General features: G+C 38.3%; 1 protein-coding gene across 3 annotated transcripts in view; it reads right to left on the bottom strand.

Moving 5' to 3' along the window:
* The window catches only part of LOC137389862 (protein phosphatase Slingshot homolog 3-like), a 38,801-nt gene that overhangs the window by 1,420 nt on the left and 13,859 nt on the right, over window positions 1–23,522 (bottom strand). Inside the window, exons 5-17 of one of the 3 annotated variants that reach the window (XM_068076006.1) lie at window positions 21,395–21,501; window positions 21,176–21,243; window positions 20,800–20,978; window positions 19,168–19,327; window positions 14,896–15,075; window positions 12,441–12,616; window positions 11,330–11,537; window positions 10,001–10,140; window positions 3,623–3,696; window positions 2,228–2,503; window positions 754–922; window positions 481–638; window positions 268–399 (exon numbers count right to left, since the gene is read on the bottom strand). In XM_068076006.1, coding sequence (XP_067932107.1) covers window positions 268–399; window positions 481–638; window positions 754–922; window positions 2,228–2,503; window positions 3,623–3,696; window positions 10,001–10,140; window positions 11,330–11,537; window positions 12,441–12,616; window positions 14,896–15,075; window positions 19,168–19,327; window positions 20,800–20,978; window positions 21,176–21,243; window positions 21,395–21,501 — 2,027 coding nt within the window. Of the gene's footprint in view, window positions 1–267; window positions 400–480; window positions 639–753; window positions 923–2,227; window positions 2,504–3,622; window positions 3,697–10,000; window positions 10,141–11,329; window positions 11,538–12,440; window positions 12,617–14,895; window positions 15,076–19,167; window positions 19,328–20,799; window positions 21,152–21,175; window positions 21,244–21,394; window positions 21,502–23,522 lie in introns of those variants that run through there. The other 2 variants (XM_068076007.1, XM_068076008.1) reach the window with 2 other exon arrangements.

Raw genomic sequence — 23,522 nt, 5'->3', positions numbered from 1 at the left:
TACAGGTATAACTCCAGAAAGCATGACTAACCTGGATGATACTAAGCGAGGGATGGGAAGACGGTGGATGCATTGCCTTAGCAAATTTCTTGTACATATGTGATGGCATTCAGTTACGCCCACAACTGAGTTGCCACTGCACCCTCGTGATTACAAATGATTCGTGTTAAACAAACATCGGAGCAATTTTAAAGTTTGTCATTGTTAACTGAGTACCGTGTTAACCGTGGACTACCTGTATATGGTATGTACAATATAGAAACAAACCTTTAAGATAAACCTCTAAATTACTATCCAGGTTGCAGTCACCTATGGAAAATCTCACTCTCTCAACAGGGTCTTGCTCCTCTTTTTGACCACCTGTCGGGGTATCAGGCACCCCCGTATGCCAACCTCCACCTGAGATAAATAACCTTTGTAAGCTATATGGAAGATCAGCTACTTTACTGATGTGAAAAGAAATACAAATTCAACAAACACCTGCTGGATGTGTAGCTGGCCTAGAGGTTTGTGTGGGTTCTTGTAAAACTCGCTTCAATCTTAAGCTGGCAGATCTTTGAATCGAATCTGTGTCATCACAAACCCTTTTATGGAGCCTCAGGCTAGCTGACCTGCACAAAACGCCATCCAGCTCAGACCTGCAACCATCGGATACTCAGTGATAATCAGCGACTCTAAGTGCATACTGTCTAAAGATGAGTAGCTTGGAGGATGTCATGCGTTTTACTCATTTCCACTAGAATTTATACTCACTTCTGCTCGATCTCAACAAGAACTTTTCGTACAGTCCCTGGAGTTACAGGAACAACGGCTTCTTGCGGCAGAATCTCTGAAGTCTGCGGTGTTTGGATAGTGTTGTGAGCTATCTTTTCTTTGGTCTTGCGCACCAGTCCATAACATACTGATACATCTAATGTACCACCTCAAACAATAATCATGCAAAGCCTGTAGAATTGCTATAACACCAAGTACACACAACTATCTGTTGAACAATGAATAGCGATACATCAGATCATTTGCCTTCCTTCAAATGCTAGTACAAAACCAATTAATTACCACTATAGCATAGTGGTGAAATAGGAAAACAGCTTTTGTCCCCTACAAATCAATATTGCCACACTCTTCTGATAATGGACATTTGTAGTTCACTAACAGTCATCAATGTGCACTAGTAGCAGGTCTGAGCTACAATATTACAGTGAGTGCGCAAACTATTAGGATTATGGTAAAAAACCCAGAGTAAGGCAACACCCCGCATACATGTATGTTCACTTCGCCTAGGCAAGAAGACAATACATGTGTATTATACAGAGCCATACTCAATAATTTTTCACTGCAAACCAAATTAGTCAATGATTTGCCTCCAGCCAAATCACCAGTGCATGTCAAACAATACCTGTCACTTCAAAATTCTAAATCAGTAATTAAAAAGTAGAAAATATTCTACAAGTCATTGTGTACAAAACTTGCTAGAAAGCAAGCATATGTTTAAGATGAGCTAGGTCATCACCAGTTCGTTTCTTAATACTGCATGACGAGTATATACGATATATTATTAGTTATTATGTTATAATTAAATCATGAGTATAAATTAAAATTGCCAAACGATTTATTATATAATAACAAAGTTGAGCGCAGCAAACAGTTAAGCCCATGGTTATCGTCTTCCATTTTTCTTTATTTTGCAATGAGATTTTTCAGCCACGTGTTTACAGCCTGACAATATCATTGACAGATTGTAGTATTTAAAACAAGTGCTGGCCTCACCCATCGTAATAGGCACATTATCCACCCTGCCCTCAGCAGTAATTTTACAATAATGGAGCTCGGTAGCTAGACCAACTTTCACCTTCATGAAATCATTTCTTTAAATAATTTGATTTGTTTGCCACAACTCAAATTGTTTTAACTGGTTTTCAAATCCCAAACCACTTTTATTTATTCAAATCAAATGAATATGAACACAAATTGCTCCAACTGAGTTTTTTGTAGCCATGTTCAAGTATTTATAGCACCACTGATTTGACATAGATCTGGTATATATACACGCGCATATAAATATGTATATAGATGTGATATATACTCATTATTTCTAAAACTGTTCATGAGTGGTCGGGAGTCTGTATGCAATTTCCAAGCAATAACGCATAGCTATTTGAAAGTCTATGCGCCATAGACACGTACATACAGACCTATCGGTATGGATACACAGGTTACTTCTGCCTACCTAATTGGGCGGAGGATGCTTGCTCGTCAGCTGCCTGAGCATCTGATAGAGAGTGAGTATTACTAAGAGTGGCAGAAAGAATATCGCTGCCTGGACTACTGGATAGCTTGCTGTAATGTAGACCAACAACACGGCCATCATCAGCCGAGCTGGCAGTATCCGAGTCCTCGTCTAAACTATAGTTAGTTGTGCTCCCAGAGCTCGCCTCCTCAGAATCCGAATCGCTTTGTAGTTTGTCTGAAGTAGTATGTGATGCCGTGCTTTGTCCTTGACCCGCTGTAATGTAACAAATGTGCGTCAGACGCAAACTCTGCATCTCTGAGAGCAAGGATGGAAATTTTTCACAGTAGCATTAAAATACATGTACATAAGACAAGGAAATTTCAAAGAATATTTAACCTGCTTGCTTTGATTATATTTACCAACAGAAACTATTTTAATCTATGAAAAAGCTTTTTAAACATGGGATTGCCTATTAGGTGAATAATAATAATAATGATACCAAAATAATGAATAGCTTCTGCTTCAGTTGACTGTGCAATAAAATGAAACACATTCAAAAGAATATTCAATAATAAAGCTGCCTGCCTTAAATTATGCACAGCCAGCAAATGCAGGACTGGATTGTATTTAGACTTATTCGAGAAAAGAACAGCGCAGAAACCAAAGAATTCAACCTTGATTTCCAGGCCAGACAAGACAATCAAACTAAACACCGTAAGCTTGAAGCATCGTAAAGATGGTCAAATGGTCAGCACTAATGTGTTTGACAGTGAAAGCGGGAAGAGCTACGACATTAGATAAATGTGAGTATTAAAGAGGACTAGGAGCTTGTTCCGATGCATGCTAGAAAGAAACCAAACATGCCCACAGAGAGAGCGATGCACTTAGCAGAAACACAGAGCGTTGGGTCTAGTACTGCGCGGTCTCATTGCAATGAAAACCAACCAATCATCAACCAGCTCATAAATAGCCAATTACAATTGGCTAGGACTGAGGTTTTCAGGTAGCCAAAGCAGGCTTTCAAAATGGTCTAGCAGTAAAGTGTTAGTTCTTTGAATACATAAACCTGTGTTTCCAAGAGAGTATACTACTGGGTTTAGGGGGACAGGTTGTCATCCCCATACAGAATATGGAAGTAACCTGTCAAATTTGATAAGGTAAAGCTATATAAATAGAGAATACAGCATAGAAGCAACAGCTATCAGGACAAAAGAGACACTCGATGAATTTTATATTACGAAGGAGCCGGACAGACTGCATTTTTAGGAGCACAATTATTTAAAAAGGGGCAAGAAACAAATACATGTATATGCTGCATGAAGCAGCGGTGTGACACTTGTAAAAGGAAGAAGCAAAACAATGACAATCAGAAATACATGACTATAATTTTACCTGCTCCAGCTTCCTGTGGCTCTGGCTTTGCCTGCTGTACTTCAGATCCATTGCTAAATATGGAGCGATTCTTACTGCAAAGTAGACAATCCACAATAAGTGTTGATACGAATACCAATCAATTAGCTTTCTGGGGTCACGCCAATTTTTTTGAATTGTACTATATTGAGTACGAGACTGAAACCTTCAGATTGAGTAATAACTATACTTGGCAGACAGAAGGGCTTCTCATGAGATAGACAATAGTATTTAATGATTACAATTGGAAATTATACAGCTGTAGTTTGTGTGAACCAGCCTGAGAATGCATCCTTCAAGGTGACAGAGATACCCTGTTATGAAACTATTATGCGATGGTGAGGTGAAATCTAAGGCATCAAAAGAATACTTCTAAATCGGAGCACTCGAGCTGATATATCTGTCGTAATGAAATGTAATGTTTTAATATGTCACTTTACTTTATCAATATCTGATGAGTCAAAAACATTAAATACCACAAGTGAACAGATTTTACTGAGCAAATATTCCTTCTTGCAAAGATATGCTGAGGAGGTAGACAGCATTTTCCCTAAAAAAACAACATAAATTTTATTTGAAAATAATGCTGGATGTATAATATCCGGGAAAAGAACTACAGTGGAACCTCGGATCTCGAACATAATCCGTTCCAGAAGGTTGTTCGAAAACTGAGTTGTTCGAGATCCGAAACAATTATTCCCATTAGAATTAATGTATGTAAATTGTAATTCGTTCTAAGACGAGAAAACAACTTTGGTAAAGAATTTTTAAACATTTTACAACATACACTGTACTGTATACTACATACTATAAATAAAAACGGGTAGATATAGATCGTGTTTATTTTTAATAAAAGATTTTCTATCTATGATAATGAAAACAGAAAACAAAAACTAAATCTTTCATAGGTTTTGCTCTAAAACCTCGAAAACATTTAGGTTAAGATACAATACCAAAAATTGCAGAAATTGATAATGAAACAGCGAAAAATACAACAGATCAGTTACATCAGAAATCGTGTGAAAAAGAAAATATAAACACCAATGGCATGTTTACTTCACATCTTTGAAGGAGAATCCTCCTTCAAAACAATTTAGGGTAACTCGACTGGAGGAGTTGTCTCCCTAGCAAATCTCTTCGGTAGAGGGATGTCGTCCCAGATGGTTTTTTCCTTTTTGGAAAGAATTTATGAAGCGTAGCTTGCTTCTCCCTTTGTTAACGAGCGTTTCCATGCTGTTTCCGGAGCTTTTCTGAACGTTTAATTCTAATGCGCATGCTCCGGTTAGGTCTAGTACCGAATTTATGTTCGAGATCCGAGACGAATAATTCTCAATTTTTTTGGTTTTAACCTAATTGGTCATGAACCAAAGCATTCGAGAACCGAGGTTTCACTATACTGTAAATTCTGATTGGCATGCATACCATCATTCACCTCCTTCATTATCACATTACCATCTATTCACTGCCTACCCTCGATGGAAGATGAATGACAACGAAGCCTGTACTGTTTTGCATGAACAAACACTGCTAAAAACACAGCCAAGGGGATAGATAGCCTCTAAACATAATGTAATAGTGTAGACAAGACAGTGATGAGTAATAAAACTAACTTTACAGCTCTAACGCTGATTTATGATCCTTGTAAATTAAATAAAGGATGACTCACTTTGGGTTTTGGATAAGCTTTGAACTTATGTTTAATTGATTAATGTCTCGTAGTTTGGATAATTTTCCCAGGTAAAGTTTGTCAATTTACTCATCCAATTCGGTCTATTTGTATTTGGTATTCGATCTATTTTGTCTTCTTGTTAATTAGTTACAATTGCCTTCACTGCCAAATAGAAAGGCTTCACCACCCTCATTTTCATAACATTTATTCTACAACTGGCTACCCAGCTGTTATATCTCTGGTTGCCTCAGTGTCAGGTGAGGTAAGTGTCAGACATATTTTTTAAACTGACGCTGTACAGAAAAATTTGAATTTCGTTAATAAGGCAGTGGTGACGCACTCAAGATGCAGAACTGGGACATGCTAAACCAGGAGTGGTCAACCTTTTTACCGTGAATACCCCACGTAACGTTGAGTCGATTCCAAAGGACCAAGTATTGTAAACTAGCGGCAGAATTTCTGAGCATGCAAATAAGAGAGATATACAACTGAAGATAGCATGTTGGTTTGGTGCTTGTATTTAAATATTATGTATGTATGAATGAGATACTGTATCAAAGAAAATTGTGCATACAATGTACACATAACCATATATCGATAAAAATAGCGAACAGAAGAATCATTCAACAACAAAATAAATTGTACTATTTTATTTGGAGAAGTGCCATGTTCCTGCACTGGAAATCTGTATACAGAGCTATTTACAGATTAAACACAGCCAAGGGTAACCTTGGCTGTGTTCAAGTAAAAAACCTGGTAAAGTTTTTCTCTCACAACTCGCTAAATGCCAGGTTTTGTTGCCGATGATGCAACTCTGAGTTGTTGCATCGAATGCTTATCTGTAAGGCATGTGCGTTGTAACATGTGCGAGACCTGTTTTCTGTGTGTTTCCTTTTACTGAGCAGCTGCTTACAGAAATAAATTGAACAAAGCAAACTCACCACTTTCAAGGCATGTTTATATATACTGGGATATGTGGCCTGAGGTAAGAAATCATGATAAACTTGACAAGTTTGTGACGTTCATGGTGTTGCTTGAGACAGTCATCACATTGGAGTTCTATGAGTTCAAGCTGTATATCAACTGGTGCATGTTCTGGGTCAACACTGAAGAGATCAGAGAAGAGTTGTATCGAGTTCCTAGAAGTGTCGAATTGAGGAAACAAACAAAACTCATCATAAAGACCTGTGACTATTTGAACATATGAAGCAAGATCAACAAGATTGTTTGCATTCTATATTCTCTCTTGAAAGTTTTTAAAATGCGGACAGGTTCCATTTTCCGAATTATCTCCTCCACAGCTTGAGTTGACTTCTTAATATGGTGACATGCTGCCAGAGTACTGAAATGTGCTGTTGCTTCTCCTGAAGCTGCTTGTTTAATGTTGACATCTGTTCAGTGATGTCTGCTAGGAATGACAAGTAGTTTATTCATTTCACATCAGAGAACTCTGTTTCCACCCTTTACTCTTGGTGGATGAGTCGATCTCATTTACAAGACTAGCAAATTGATGCAGAGTTTTGGCACTGCTGAACCATCGCACTGCAGTAATATGTTACATCAGTGAACTCAGAATGATTCTCTTCAAGCATTTCTTTGAATTGCAGTGGTTTAGTGCTCTCGACCTTATGAAATTTACCGTTGACACAACTAGGTTCATCACATGGTACATCTTCCGAGTTTGAGCTGCCAGATTATCTTGGTGTATTTGCGATGACAGATGAATGGTGGAATCTTCCATAACCTTGACTTCAGGCCACTCTGTGTGCGAGTTATCGCAAGCGCTTCACCTTGTACACACACTAGAGAGTTTCTCAAAGGGTAAGTTCAACTCAGCTAGGTGCTTCGACAGGCTCTCAATCACTTCGGCCAGTTGTCGTGCCATGAACGCTGACCAAGGTAAAGAAATCCTCTGTTACATTGAAATGTTCATCAACCCCTCTCACACCAACACCGCCCTGAGAGTTGTCAGTACTTTCATCCAGGCCGATACTAAAGTATACGGATGCAACCAATTTAGCTGAATGTTCAATGTCATCTTCTCAATCTTCTATCTTCAGAGAAATGTACTTTTAAGAGCTTCTTTACTTTTTGGACAATGTTCTTCCACAAATGCAGTAAGAACCTGCAAGAGAAAGCTTCAAATTATGTCGCATGGTTTGGAAAGTGAAAGTAATTTCAGTCACCGTCGAATGAAATTATGTATATGTATATTTATAGCCTCAGCCTACTTTACTGTATGTTTATTTTATTCCCCAATTAGCAATAATAACAAATACATTCATCCCATTATAAATGACAACAAATTAACAAATATTCCTTTTTATTAGGCATAAAAATACATGTATGATATGCATAATACTATGACATCCATCGTACGTACCTCCTTTGCAAATTCGTCATGCTGAAATTGTAATTGTCTCTCTCCAATTTTTTTCCATATAACAAGACTACATTTGGCAGTGGGTGAAGTGTTGTTGCTGGCCCGCCATCTTTGAGACATTGAATCATATCTCTCTTTTCTTACTTGCCCTTGGTACGGATCGTAATTAGCATGATGTGTGGTATGGTGGCGGCGCATGTTATAATGGTATGGTAATAGATATCATGTCGCTACAGATTACACAAATGGCTTTTTATGCATGTTGCTTCACAAAATATTTGCATTTCCGTTTATTGTTAAAATTTCGTCCTTCCTGATCAACTTTCCTAACACTGATATAAAACAGAATTTACTCACCATCACAAACGAGCTTTGTCTGGGACTTTCCCTTCTACCTGCTTACAATCTAAATACTGATGACGGAGAAATCATAATATGGGAAAAACGCCAACTTAAGGTACCTCTACCTATTAAAAGTGCTCATTGCCAATACATACTGTTATTGCTTGTATAAAATATTGGTCTAAATATTGACATATACAGTACATGTACTCTGTTGACAGCTCGTAAAAGGGATGTTCATTGATCGATCAGTGCATATTTCACACATTACAAAAAATTATCGGAAGGTGGCTAAGGGCCGCATGCAGTCCCAGGGCCTCCTGTCGGGCGGCACTGTGATAAACCAATGAGACGATTGATACGCAACAATCAAGGTAGCGTGGCCTTCATTAGAAAGAGTAGAGTATTAAATATAGGCAGCGTGTAAGTGGCGTGAAGGAAGAGTAATCCCTCTTTATGATATACTGTTGTCACACACTGTTGTCACACACTGTTGTCATATACTGTTGTCAACAGGAAACACAACAGTCCCCCACCTTTTCATTTTAGGTCAAATTAGATCTTCAAATATAGCAAAAAAAGCCTTTCTTCAAAATCAAATTAGCAAATACAGTCAAACATGGATAACTCGAACTTCACGGGACCAAGCGAGTGTCCGAGTTATCAGAGCGTTCCAGTTATCAGAGCGCTGTCACATGTCCATGTATTTAACAGAATATACATGTACATATACAAACTATGTATACAGCAAAATCATAGATTTCTTGTTGCAAGTTATAGAGCCGCTCATGTAAAGTTTCAAAATTATTTATCAGGAAGTATAGATATTTTTCTGTCACTTGAGATTTGTTTGTTGTTTTAGGTGATGTACTGCCATGAGGTTTTCAGATTAAAATTGGCAAAACTTGATCGCCGTTGAAATACTCAGAGAATAAGACCCATCTTTTTTCTTCTGAGCGTTTAAGCAGAGATCAATTTTGCCAATTTTAATCTTAAAACATCCTGGCAGTCACATCACCTGAAACTACAAACAAATCTCAGCTGATAGAAAAATATCTAAATTTTCGGATAATTTTTAAAACTTCACAAGAGTAAACATTTACGACCAATCCAAAATCGCATGCTTTACATCTGATCAGTTGTTTCATTTAAAAAACCTATCGAGCGTAGTCTGTAAAAAGGTGTTTTATCCTTATATATCCGCATATAATCACTCTTACAATATGCATTTTGCATGTTGTGTCGATCTTTATTAAATTTTTATCGCTAATACTTTGTGACGTTTTTAGTTTGGTCGTAACTTAGCCGACGTGTTAGCGACCCCATTAATCAGGTTTTATACGATTTCCTAATCGATTCCATTATACAGTACGGGGGAAATGTATGTACACAATATACATATATGGAGCGCTGTACTCGCTAGGAAGGCAGAGTAGTCGTAGCTGTGCGACTAATGTAAATTCCTTCGGATTGAAACAAACCAAAGTTTGGTTTAATCCGAAGGAATTTACATAAATATCAACCAAAGTTTGTTCCTTCGGCAAAAAAACCGTTCGAGTTAATGATGTTAAGTTCGAGTTATCTCAAGCAATTTATCATTACGTATGAACGGACCAAAGAATCCGTTCAAGTTAACAATGTGTTCGAAATATCCGTGGCCGAGTTATCCACGTTTGACTGTAGGTAGTTTCATAGACTGTGTTTTAAAAAGCGTGCAGGAGGTAAGTTTTATTAGCATTGAGCATGACACTGCCGATATGACATTTACAGTCACAGGAAGAATCTGTGACCTCAGTGTTGTTAGTCGCACTTCTCTCATGATCAACTTATTGAGAACAACTCTGTTTATTCTAAGGCTTTTGACAGCACACAAACGAGCCAGCACTTTCTTTCTCATTGTAGGAGAGGAGCAGTTTTCTCAATTTGATGCAATGTTTAGATGGTGGTTAGATGAAGGAAAGTGTACCTGGCCATGAGAATTCCTTCATAGGTCTGCAACTGCTGCATGAAGGAGTCATTAGGCTTGATGACAGACCTCTTTGCTTGCACTACGTGAAGGGCGTGTTCAAGGCTCCAGTTGAACTCCTTCATAGCAAATGCTATCACCTGACAACAAAAAGGATCCAACTTCTTTCTCACCATTAACTACATACTTTTAATACAGACTAGCTGTGCTACCCGGCGTTGCCCGGGTAGTAAAAATCAGCTTATAAACAATGAGAGGCAACGAGAGTTGCCTCTCATTGTTTATAAATAAATTATTATCAGCATTATTTTCAAATAAAATTTATGTTGTTTTTTTTAGAGAAAATGCTGTCTACCTCCTCAGCATATTTTTTGCAAAAAGGAATATTTGCTCAGTAAAATCTGTTCACTTGTGGTATTTAATGTTTTTTGACTCATCAGATATTGATAAAGTAAAGTGACAAATTAAAACATTACATTTCATTACGACAGATATATCAGCTCGAGTGCTCCGATTTAGAAGTATTCTTTTGAGGCCTTAGATTTCACCTCATCATCGCATAATAGTTTCATAACAGTGTCTCTCTGTCACCTTGAAGGATGCATTCTCAGGCTGGTTCACACAAACTACCGCTGTATAATTTCCACTTGTAATCATTAAATACTATTGTCTATCTCATGAGGAGCCCTTCTGTTTGCCAAGTACAGTTATTACTCAATCTGAAGGTTTCAGTCTCGTACTCAATATAGTACAATTCAAAAAAATTGGCGTGACCCCAGAAAGCTAATTGATTGGTAACAAAAAGCGGTAGCATATTTGCTCCCATATACCAACATATATCGCCTAGCAAATCTATCAAGCTCGGCTATGGCTGAATTGGTAAGGCGTCGGACTGGTAAATAGGAGGGTCCAAGATCAAATCCTCTGTGGTACGGATTCTTTATTCGAAGATTTTAATAGCTATAGATGGACATACGTATACAATGATGGACAAACAAATAAACTTTGAAAAATATATATATAGATTGAGTTTAAGATTGAGACAACTCCTGATGAAGAACGTAAAATGAAAATGTTCTTGAATGAAATTGCATATCAGTGCTGGCATTTTTTGTCGGAGCACCTGAAACATCAGAGCTCATGCAACACAACTTTTTTATAAGAAGTAATATAGAAACAACATATTCCCACTCACTCGCAGGAAACTTTCACAAACAAACAGAGAAACATAAATTATTTTACAAAAAAACTTTTCAGCTACGTAAAGACTTGTAAGAAGATTTCATCAATGCTGTTCACATTGAACTCTGTTGGCGATAATATACTAACCGTGGACGCTGACCTGCTGACCCCCATCTTACAGTGTACCAATATTTTAGAGTTATTTTTCCTCGCTTTGCAAATAAAGCCATGTGTGTTCTCCCATGACTTCATGAGGTTAGAACATTCATCATCATAAAGTCGTACGTTCATATACTTGAACATTCCAGGAAAGAAATTGTCTATCTCTTTGGTCACATTTAAAATGTAGCCAATTCTAGAAAAGAAATAGGCTGTTAAAAACAGCTAACATAAACGGAGTCTATACACGTGGATGCTATTGGTATGAAAGGCTGTAGGCCTACACGAGATAGATGTGAAAGCATGACATAAAACCATAGAAAAGCGTTACATAGAATAGAAAGAAGAATGCGTGATATGCACATTTGTGGATATTTATCAAGTAAAATTTCACCAGAAATGACTATTAAAAGTGTGATTTAGTTGACTGTTAATCCAGGGTAACATAGAGTTAGACAAACCTGTACTCTTTCCATACTTTGCTCTACTAAGGCTAATTGTTAGAAGGACAACTAAAAAACTTTGACTACGTTGAAATTTTTTCTTTGTTAGCTAAGAAATTATCTGCCAATCAAAACCAGAATTCTTATCCTCTATCTACATGTATACAACTGCAGAGCTGCAAAACCTATGTAGAATGACGGACTACTGATTGCCTGTTTGTCAGACCAAAGCAATGTATGACATATGAGATATGTATTATTGCCATGTCTATGATTGAATATGACACTCCGTTTGTAGAACTGTATTTGTCATGGTGAAGAAAAAATATTACTTTACAACAAAACTAATCTGTGCACGATTCATGGAAAATATGATTTCTAGTTAATGGAATGGGAGAATAGAAAACCTGAGAACTTGCAAAAGAAAGTCACATTCACGCTATGAAAAAACAATCACTATACAGAGTCAAGTTTGGTATAGCTCGGCACCAGAGTCATCATCTGATTCAGATGTACTAGGATAAATGTTAACATTTTAGTACTTTGATATATAGTGCCACACCACTCAACATCTCTCACAAATCAGTAGCTATTAACATGAAGTTAAATAGGAATATCCGCAGCCATAGTTTTCAACTGAAGACAAATCCACCCACCCATTTTCTTGGAGTTCTTGCAGGTTGCAGGCATTCCACTCGGAACCAAGATAAACGAAGTCAAATATTTGAGAGGCAGCATCAAGCTGTCTGATGATCAGCAGCATCTCCTGGTCTATGAAACTTCTGTACTCTTTCAGAGATCTGTCCAGGCACTGCTCCAGCTTCATTCGCATCTGCCAAAATACAACCATGGGAACTGACTAGAAATGGATACTCTGTCAATGTTGAAGTGAGCAGTTGGATAGTTCTAAAAGGAACAACTGAGATCCAAAAAGATTGTACAGAACCCACAAAACTTGATGGTATATATCATCTAGCTACTTACACTGAAACTTTAAGACCAATAATTAAACTACCTCAGTACTTATAATGTAGTATGAAAAACGTCTTTTACAAAACTGTAATATTTGTACCACGTTTTTAGTAAAAGATTTTTCTATCAGACAAGCGTGCCTAGCGTTTACAGCAACCTCCATGCCCCGATGCAAAATCAATACTAAAGCACTAAAAGATAGAGATTATACTTTAGAAAGCAGAAACAGTTCAAACAAATGATGAAGGCACTAGCTTGTCTGCAGACGTGGCCTTATATTAAACATCCAGAGTGTTGTCCAAGTTTTGTCTATCGACTTTTCAAAAACATGCTATCTCATTGAGAGAACCGGCAGTCAGAAACTTTTAAGTAAGGTTATTAGCCACAAGATGGAATAAATTTAGTAAAACTTGATATCGGCGACATTTTGACCAATATACAACCGCAGTCATTGGTACGGTGATGTTGAGGTAGCGAACCTTTTACACTCAGCCAACTCGCATGATGTTTTAGGAATAATGTGAATGATCTGCAATAAGTCGATCAAGTGTGATCTTTAGCGTCTATTGAAAACGTGGCTGTAATAAAAAATTCAAATAAAAACTAGACGAAAGTCAACATATTTGCTACTAATTGACTGTCACTAACAAATCTGGTGCTCTAATCAATAAGTAGTTTGTTTTTGCTGAGCCTTAATCAATTCGGTAGTTTCCTAGTATTCGGCCATTTACACCCTGCACTCTTGTCTATTCGACCCTTTACACCCTGCACTCTTGTCTATTCGACCCTTTACACCCTGCACTCTTGTCTATTCGACCCTTTACACCCTGCACTCTTGTCTATTCGACACTTTACACCCTGCACTCTTGTCTATTCGGCCCTTCACATCCTGCACTCCTGTCTATTCGGCCATTTACACCCTACACTCTTGTCTATTCGGCCCTTTACACCCTGCACTCTTGTCTATTCGGCCATTAACACCCTGCACTCCTGTCTATTCAGCCATTAACACCCTGCACTCTTGTCTATTCGGCCCTTTACATCCTGCACTCCTGTCTATTCGGCCATTTACACCCTGCACTCTTGTCTATTCGGCCCTTTACACCCTGCACTCTTGTCTATTCGGCCCTTTACATCCTGCACTCCTGTCTATTCGGCCATTTACACCCTGCACTCTTGTCTATTCGGCCCTTTACACCCTGCACTCTTGTCTATTCGGCCCTTTACACCCTGCACTCTTGTCTATTCGGCCCTTTACATCCTGCACTCCTGTCTATTCGGCCCTTTACACCTCGCACTCTTGTCAACATTTTGAAAAAAGCGTACTGAGAATGTACCTTTCACCAGATCTACTCATCACTGACTCAAAAAAGACATGCGCGGCTACCTACAATAGCATGAGTAGAAATTCATAACTTTGCCCAAATCATGCAGTATAAATGCACTCATTTGGGTAAGTTGCAGCGTGTTCTTACCAATCACTCAAGCCAAATTCATGTATGACGAGTGACTGTAAATTTGGAGTTGTTCCCACCCATGAATCAATTTATACATTTCTATATTCAGGGCTTCCTGGTCGTGTGATAAATGAAGATGCATAAGTGATTGTAATTTTCATTCAAACTTCAGTACATCTAATCAGCCATTCAGTTGATAAATTGCCTGCTCATCTGTGTGTAGGGATGAGCTGGCTCAGACCAATGAAAATGTGATTACATGCACTACAATGAACCAACCAAAGATGAATCTTTTGAAGTCCATTGCAAATATTGAACATAATGAATGTGTGTAGCTTTGTGTAATTGGCTATTGTGATATATTTGTTAAAGATACAAATGGTCATTATTGAAAAATGATAAACCTGAAAAGTGCTATGCATGGAGGAGTTTTGGTAACATTTAATTACAAGGCCATGGGCAATTCACCATTTCAATACGTGTAAAAGCTGTACGATTCAAGCGGTGATGTCAACCATACCCATAGCATGATACGCTTCCAGCACTAGCTAATCAAGCAGAAATATGAAATGGAATATACTCAGTGCTCCTGTTGAAATATTTGGCAGCAAATGCTCCCCGTGTTAACCAGAGATACAACCCCAACACTTTTATAGGATAAAATAGAGAACAAAGTCCTTACCTCATAACTAGTAACCTCTTCCAGATCATAACCTGTGAGCAATTCGCGTAGATTCACTCTGATCTGCTGCTCTATGGTGCTAGTATCCTTGTCTAGAAATGCGCCTGGGGACGGCTCTCTAGCCACCATGAGATCCTCCATCATGTCCCATTCATTGAGCATTGACTGGTCATCTGTCATCTACCAATGAATATGATACACTTACCATGAGCAACATCCAGTCATGTTTGGTAATTATAGCAAGCCATGGCTATGAAATGCTGCCATAAAATGTGTGAATGTGCCAAGGTGCCTGCATATATGCATGTAAGTAAACAGACGCTCACTTCATTAGCATGGGATGGTGTTATTTGAATAGCGAACAGTGTATGGGTTTTAATATTAGCTGTAAGTACTGTGTTGCTCAGGATTTCTTTAATTTTCAACAAAATAGCCCACAGGTGGGTGTTCAAGAGACTGTTTCTCAGGAAACAGATGGGAGTTTTGAAACCAAAATATTTTTGGCGACCCGACAAAATTGGGCAAAAAACGTGGAAATGTATAATATCATTTACACAGACTAACGGACACGCACACACACACATGCGCGGACACACACACACACACACACATACACGCAATGACAAAAGTGAGATTTACTAACAAAGATAATGGCGTTCCACCAACACCTTCTCAAGGCCTGGCCACATATACAGTGTACAACACCTTCTCAAGGCCTGGCTACATATACAGTGTACAACACCTTCTCAAGGCCTGGCTACATATACAGTGTACAACACCTTCTCAAGGCCTGGCTACATATACAGTGTACAACACCTTCTCAAGGCCTGGCTACATATACAGTGTACAACACCTTCTCAAGGCCTGGCTACATATACAGTGTACAACACCTTCTCAAGGCCTGGCTACATATACAGTGTACAACACCTTCTCAAGGCCTGGCTACATATACAGTGTACAACACCTTCTCAAGGCCTGGCTACATATACAGTGTACAACACCTTCTCAAGGCCTGGCTACATATACAGTGTACAACACCTTCTCAAGGCCTGGCTACATATACAGTGTACAACACCTTCTCAAGGCCTGGCCACATATACAGTGTACAACACCTTCTCAAGGCCTGGCTACATATACAGTGTACAACACCTTCTCAAGGCCTGGCTACATATACAGTGTACAACACCTTCCCAAGGCCTGGCCACATATACAGTGTACAACACCTTCTCAAGGCCTGGCTACATATACAGTGTACAACACTTTCTCAAGGCCTGGCTACATATACAGTGTACAACACCTTCTCAAGGCCTGGCTACATATACAGTGTACAACACCTTCTCAAGGCCTGGCTACATATACAGTGTACAACACCTTCTCAAGGCCTGGCTACATATACAGTGTACAACACCTTCTCAAGGCCTGGCCACATATACAGTGTACAACACCTTCTCAAGGCCTGGCTACATATACAGTGTACAACACCTTCTCAAGGCCTGGCTACATATACAGTGTACAACACCTTCTCAAGGCCTGGCTACATATACAGTGTACAACACCTTCTCAAGGCCTGGCTACATATACAGTGTACAACACCTTCTCAAGGCCTGGCTACATATACAGTGTACAACACCTTCTCAAGGCCTGGCTACATATACAGTGTACAACACCTTCTCAAGGCCTGGCTACATATACAGTGTACAACACCTTCTCAAGGCCTGGCCACATATACAGTGTACAACACCTTCTCAAGGCCTGGCTACATATACAGTGTACAACACCTTCTCAAGGCCTGGCTACATATACAGTGTACAACACCTTCTCAAGGCCTGGCTACATATACAGTGTACAACACCTTCTCAAGGCCTGGCTACATATACAGTGTACAACACCTTCTCAAGGCCTGGCTACATATACAGTGTACAACACCTTCTCAAGGCCTGGCTACATATACAGTGTACAACACCTTCTCAAGGCCTGGCTACATATACAGTGTACAACACCTTCTCAAGGCCTGGCTACATATACAGTGTACAACACCTTCTCAAGGCCTGGCTACATATACCGTGTACAACACCTTCTCAAGGCCTGGCTACATATACAGTGTACAACACCTTCTCAAGGCCTGGCTACATATACAGTGTACAACACCTTCTCAAGGCCTGGCCACATATACAGTGTACAACACCTTCTCAAGGCCTGGCTACATATACAGTGTACAACACCTTCTCAAGGCCTGGCTACATATACAGTGTACAACACCTTCTCAAGGCCTGGCCACATATACAGTGTACAACACCTTCTCAAGGCCTGGCTACATATACAGTGTACAACACCTTCTCAAGGCCTGGCTACATATACAGTGTACAACACCTTCTCAAGGCCTGGCTACATATACAGTGTACAACACCTTCTCAAGGCCTGGCTACATATACAGTGTACAACACCTTCTCAAGGCCTGGCTACATATACAGTGTACAACACCTTCTCAAGGCCTGGCTACATATACAGTGTACCCCTGCCATACGACATTAATTCATTCCGGTGTTGGCATCTTGAGGAAAAAATTCCGTATAAGGGGTATAGAAACCCATAATAATTATCTAATGCAAACACCCCCTAGTAAAAAAACATAAAAGTTTTATATACGTACTGTACATATTAAAAATTAGTAGCAAAATAGTACGTTAACCTTAGTAACTATGGTTACCTACAGTAACTTGAGTGTTTATTTAGTCGTTGTGATCGGCAATACAATGTAACATTGCAATGTTCTATGTGCAGTATAGATTGTAGGAAGTTCTTACCTTCGAGACAGACGTATAACATAAACTTTGAATTTAATTTAAATGAATTCAGCGTGCTAAGCATAAGCTTAAAGCTATGTTTTAGTATGTATTTTACTAAACTAAACTTCAACTTTGTCGTCTAAAATTTTATCACTTTTCTGTTTCCGGATTGTTTTCAGTATAACTTACAACAAAACGAATAACGCTGAATTGAAAGAGAGCGTCGTATCTCTTTCAAGCGTAGTTGGAGGAATTTGGGCGAATAGCATATTAGCATCTTTGTTATTCCGATGTATTCATCACATCAACTGCCAAAATTGAATCTCAAGAGAAATGTTTGTTGATAGTGTATGGCAAAAAGAATGTATGTCAGGGATGAAAAAACATCGTGTGTGACATTGTAAATAAAAAAAAAGTATAACAAGTACATCATAACTCGGGTGTGCACTGTACTGATGAAATCCATAGCCGACACTCTAGTGTAAATATATGCTGCGACTTGACACACCGATGCCATGTATAAATAGTTGTTTGTGTGAAGCCTTGTTGTTATCGTCTTTCAAAGTCAATTACAATTGCGTCGGTTTTAATTTTACTGACGAACACCAACATGTTTGTTTCTAAACAATGTGTTGACAACGCATTGTCGTCGGATCGCAAATGAGTTAGCTCCGTAAATGACGTATTTCGTCGATGCGCGTAGCCACGCTTTTATCCTGATATGCGTTAAGATTGAGTTGTCGCCACTAACATAGAGATTGAGTTGTCGCCACTAACATAGAGATTGAGTTGTTGCCACTAACATAGAGATTGAGTTGTCGCCACTAACATAGAGCAAAAAGTTAAAAATATACATGCATGAAATTTTAGTAGATTTTATCAGAAAGTATAAATTACTTCTCTACCATTTGGGGTTTTCTACGCTTGAGGTGATCTGATTGCTTGGATGATTCCAAATTAAAATCGAAAAATTTGATCGTGGTTAAAGCGCACAGATTACGCGAACGTGCAATTATGACACCTATAGTTACAAAGAGACCGACAGAATAGAGACACATAACGCTGACACATAACAAATAATGAGGGGCAACACTGCAACTTGAATGTAATAGCCGATATCAACTATTGCAACGATAACAACTAGTGCTGCCATTTCGCACATTTTTTTGAGCGTTTTAATATTGAAACATCCTGACAGTCAGATCACCTCAAATATCAGAAACAATCGCAAATGATAGAAAAACTCCAAAACTTTCTGATAAAATTTATTGTCAGTTTATCTTTAATGAGGTCTTTGAATGGTGTGTGACTGCCACACCAAGACTCTCAAATAACACAATAGGAGGAGCTAACTGCAACTTGCTTTTGAAAGATCTATTTCTTGCCCTCATATAAGTGTTCATATATCGGGTACAATCAGTTAAACAGTCAAATTTAACAGTCATCTGTTAAAGCCAGAGTTGCACAAAATGATGAAGTCACCAACCTTATCAACGTAGTGGGCAACCCAACCATGAGTGGCTGTCTGGTTACTCTGCTTCGCGGTTTGGCAGACTTTATCTAGAGACATGATGGCTGACCACAGAGCCTGCACACTGATTGGTTTAAAAATGTGCGAGCGCTCCTCTGTTAAGATACGGAAGCCACTGTAAAAGCGAGTGAATGATGAATTCCTCTGCAGTGTGCCATAACAATCGCAATATGCAGCAACGAAAATACATGAAGACTTCTCTGCTGAACGATGGATGATCAACTGCATAAATCTAAGTGAAGGAAAACATACGAGTAAAACAACTGAATTGATGCCTCTATCTGCGTGGACCTTCACCATTCCCAACAACAAAAAGTTAGCCTAATGTAACCCTCATCACTCATTCTACCATTATCACTATTATTACTATGACCTACTACTGATGCGTTTGATTGTACATCAAATTTTAAATAACAATATTTTAAGAAAGTTTTTGTTTCTGTTACCATGCTGTTATTTACAATGAGAGCGAGAAAGATACTTTGGTTGTACAGTCAATTATTGGTGACCCTCTGTAGTTACCTGTTCAGAATAAAGTTTTAAGAATGTGCCCTATTGACTTAGCATGTGTTTCTTGTGTTTAGTTACCCCTCCATTGAATATTGTTGTCTGTATTGAACCCATCATCAGTGAACAGCTTGTGGCACAATCATTCAGAATAACACGCTTCTCTTACAAGCCACATACCCAATCAACTGCCTTCTGGTAACAAATCTGAACACACGCCACTTTTTTTTTGCTACACAATCTTTATTCACATTCTCAAATGTTTCTTTTTCTAGTACTTGTGCCAGCGTTTGAACCGGCACTAGCAGATGTCATAGCGGTCGGGGACAATGCTGCAAACCTTCAAATTTCATTCAACATAAAAAAAACTAATATACATATATCATAGTTTTGATTAGACCTATTACTCGCATTATAGAATGTAACTATCACTTGGACCGATTGGACTCAACATGAATGTTTCTCTATTGATTACTACTACTAACCACCAAACTTCAACTAGATTTGTCAAGTCACAAATGTATCACCTATTTTATTGAGATTATGTTGAGGAACAGCCAATCTCGCTTCAAAAAGTGTCAGACAATGCTACGCTTTTCTCTTTTCAACAATGAAAGGTCAGAGTGCAAAGTAATTGGTGATTACTTCCAAATAACCAGATGAATTAAACTTTGTTCAATATTTATTGTCGAGTTCAGCTCTGTGGTTGCCAATTTAATCCAGAATAGAAAATGCAACTCCTCATTTTAAAATAATTGAGTATGAATTATTAAACTCTCTGTGCCTTTTCAATTACTGAAAGACTTCGATGTTTGATGCGCGTTCACAAGGCAATGTTTTATCTGTTGGAATTTTTAATTTGGTCTCCCAAAAGCATGACAGGACTCCTCTTAATAAGGCGACAAAGCTGAAGCATGCTTTTATTAGATATCTGTGCAATGATAAGACTCAATAACACCCTCCCGGGCACTCGTGAATCCATCCACAAACTAATGTTTTATTGTCAATAATTTTATCACTCAATAGTATCAGATGAAGAGAAGTCGTAAAAGTTGATTGACCCAAATAGAGAACTCTTACCCATCACCATCAAACTCCTTCCTAGTATTCTGGTATACCGGCAGCACAAGGCCGATGTATGCGACGTCTGGGCAGCAGTGCATCCCTATAATCACTCCCTCTTGCTGGCCATCTTCACCCTCAGTGACCACTATAGCTAGGTATCTTGCCAGTTCTGTGTTGCTTTCTAGTTTAATGGCCTATAGGTCACACAGTTGAGTGGCTTATCACTGCACAAGGCCATCAACGGGTCACCAACAGGCAAAGATTTAAAAGTCATGACAGTGTACCAGCAGGATGATATATTAGTAGACTTATACAGAGCAAGAAGAGCATAGAGAGGTCTCTGACCCTACTTCCTATGATTGGTAATTGATATGGATGTTTAAACACCTACCACTTGTATTGTATCATCTGGTCGGAGTTGATGACACATCCACTGCAGATGAGTCTGAATATCTGTAACTGTATTTAATGTTACATATTTGAGCAAATTAGCGATGGGACAAGGAAGTTATGCAGATTTAGTATCTAAAATATGCTAGCTTTCTAATGTTGCACGTTTACACATTTCATGACAATAGGAGTTATCCTCCGTTGCATAGCTGCTACATACCTTGTGAGGAAGACTTGCTCCTTGTACGTTTTTTGGATTGAGGAACCTTTTCAGATTTAGGAAGGATTAATGCAGCACCTTTGATAGTGAAGTAACTTTCACTGAATCTGCCAACCAAATACACAAAATTTTAATCACAAATATTTTGATTTGCGGATGGTTCGCAGACGTAGCTTCGCTATGGCAACGATAAATCTAACAAAAAGAGACAAACTCGACAAACAACCTCAATACCAAATAGACTGAGCACCTCAAAACGAAATAGACTGAGCAATACCTGCGTAAAGAAGAAAGCAACATAAGGGGAGAAATGCTACTATATCGAAAGTAGGTGGCACCAGTGTTCAGCTGTTGCCCATGGTTTCCTTCTAAGAATATTAAACATGTCTTTTCACATATAGCACAGCTACCAAACACGTAAACAAGGATGGTCAACACGGCAACAAAGTTACTCGACCAAACAGGAAAAAGAATGCACAGCTTGACCACTATGAGATACTTCATGTAATTCATATACCAATCCATCCATCTATTTAACAATGTATCCATTCTTTTAAGAACTGATCTGTCTAACCGCCCAATTACTAATCTACATCTCCGTTTTACCAGTTGAACATTTAAAAATCTATCTAAGCGTATCTAATCGTTTATTTATCCATCCTATTCATCTACAGTAGCTCTATCTATCCACCTCCGCCATCGGTCATAATGTTAACTGACTGGTTATGTAATACAACCTATCCTTATCACAAACAGTTTGAAGAGACTTGACAGATGAGATTATGACTCACATTGAAACAGCCATTATATATACAGTTCAAAGAGTTAAGAGATTCATACACATTTTGGTATCATTCAGTTAGCGTGAAAACTAGCAACAGAATGAGATTATTCGCACATAAAAAAATTTCAAGATATACAGTTTTTGAGCATTAGTTGTTTAGACGAATTTCTGCTCCAGGCAAGCGGCAAAAACACCCGAGCAAATAACCTGTTTCCAATTTACACCTATGTTTCATTTGGTTCAGTGTTTACCAATACATTGTTAATACACCAGCACTAGGAAACAAATTTGACAAGATAACTATTCAAATGTTAATTGGTAGGTTAATAATAATAATTCCTACAGCCAGAAAAGTAAAAACTTGTGAGCGTAAAATAATGGATACTCTGGTAAGTAAAGATATACTTTTGAATTAATAGACACTTGTGTACAAGTATACACCTGCATACATTAAACAACCAAACAGCCAGATAAACAGCCAGATAAACACTAACATGTGAATACATAAGACAACCAGCTACGCAGATATATTACATACATGTATAATGCATGCATTACGAATAAAAAGTAGTAATATCCAAGACAATAGGAAAAGGTGCCATGCTACTGCTAAGCTGTGAAATCGTTTGTCAAAAGAGATAAGATCTCTAACTAAGCTTAGTGGTTTCAAGTCTTCCTAGAATAAATTTTGGTTTTTGCGTTTATAACATCGCAGGGCAGTATCTTTCTTGTCATATCGTGTTTTTGTGGCACCATAATAAAATATTTTATGTGTAAAAATGAATGTGGACTGCCCTATAAAGGTATAGTATATATATATATATATACTATACCTTATGTATATATATACATGTATAGATATATATAAATGCTATATATATGTACTACAATAGAACTTGCCAGAGTGGATAGCAAACCTAGATTACATATAACTAGGATAATTGGCTAATAGTTGACCTGATTAATCAGCTAATACATTTTCATTAATGACTCATACATAGAGAACACCCAACAGTCTCACCCGTTTGATCGTTCAGACAAGAAGGTTAGAGTAAGAATTAAGTTGACGAGTAAGAAATGAAACACTCAAATGACAAAAATTAAACATGCACACGATAGGAAAGTTGCAAAAGACTATCAACTGTTAGCAGCGAGGGATCAAACAGTTGTCACGTACCGGTAATGAAGCTGTTTTACCAGCAACTTGCTACAGAATGGCAGAGGCACATATACTGGCAGACAAAAGCGCATAAGGAAAGCAGGAGCATGTTATCACTGAACTGCTCCAAAGGTGAATTCACCGAGCTTTAAAACATGCCTGAAATATTACTACTAAAGTTTTGC

Source organism: Watersipora subatra, chromosome 3, assembly GCF_963576615.1.
Source record: "Watersipora subatra chromosome 3, tzWatSuba1.1, whole genome shotgun sequence".
Lineage (NCBI taxonomy): Eukaryota > Metazoa > Bryozoa > Gymnolaemata > Cheilostomatida > Watersiporidae > Watersipora > Watersipora subatra.
Note: the sequence above shows the minus strand (reverse complement) of the source record. Positions and strands in the feature narration are given on the sequence as shown.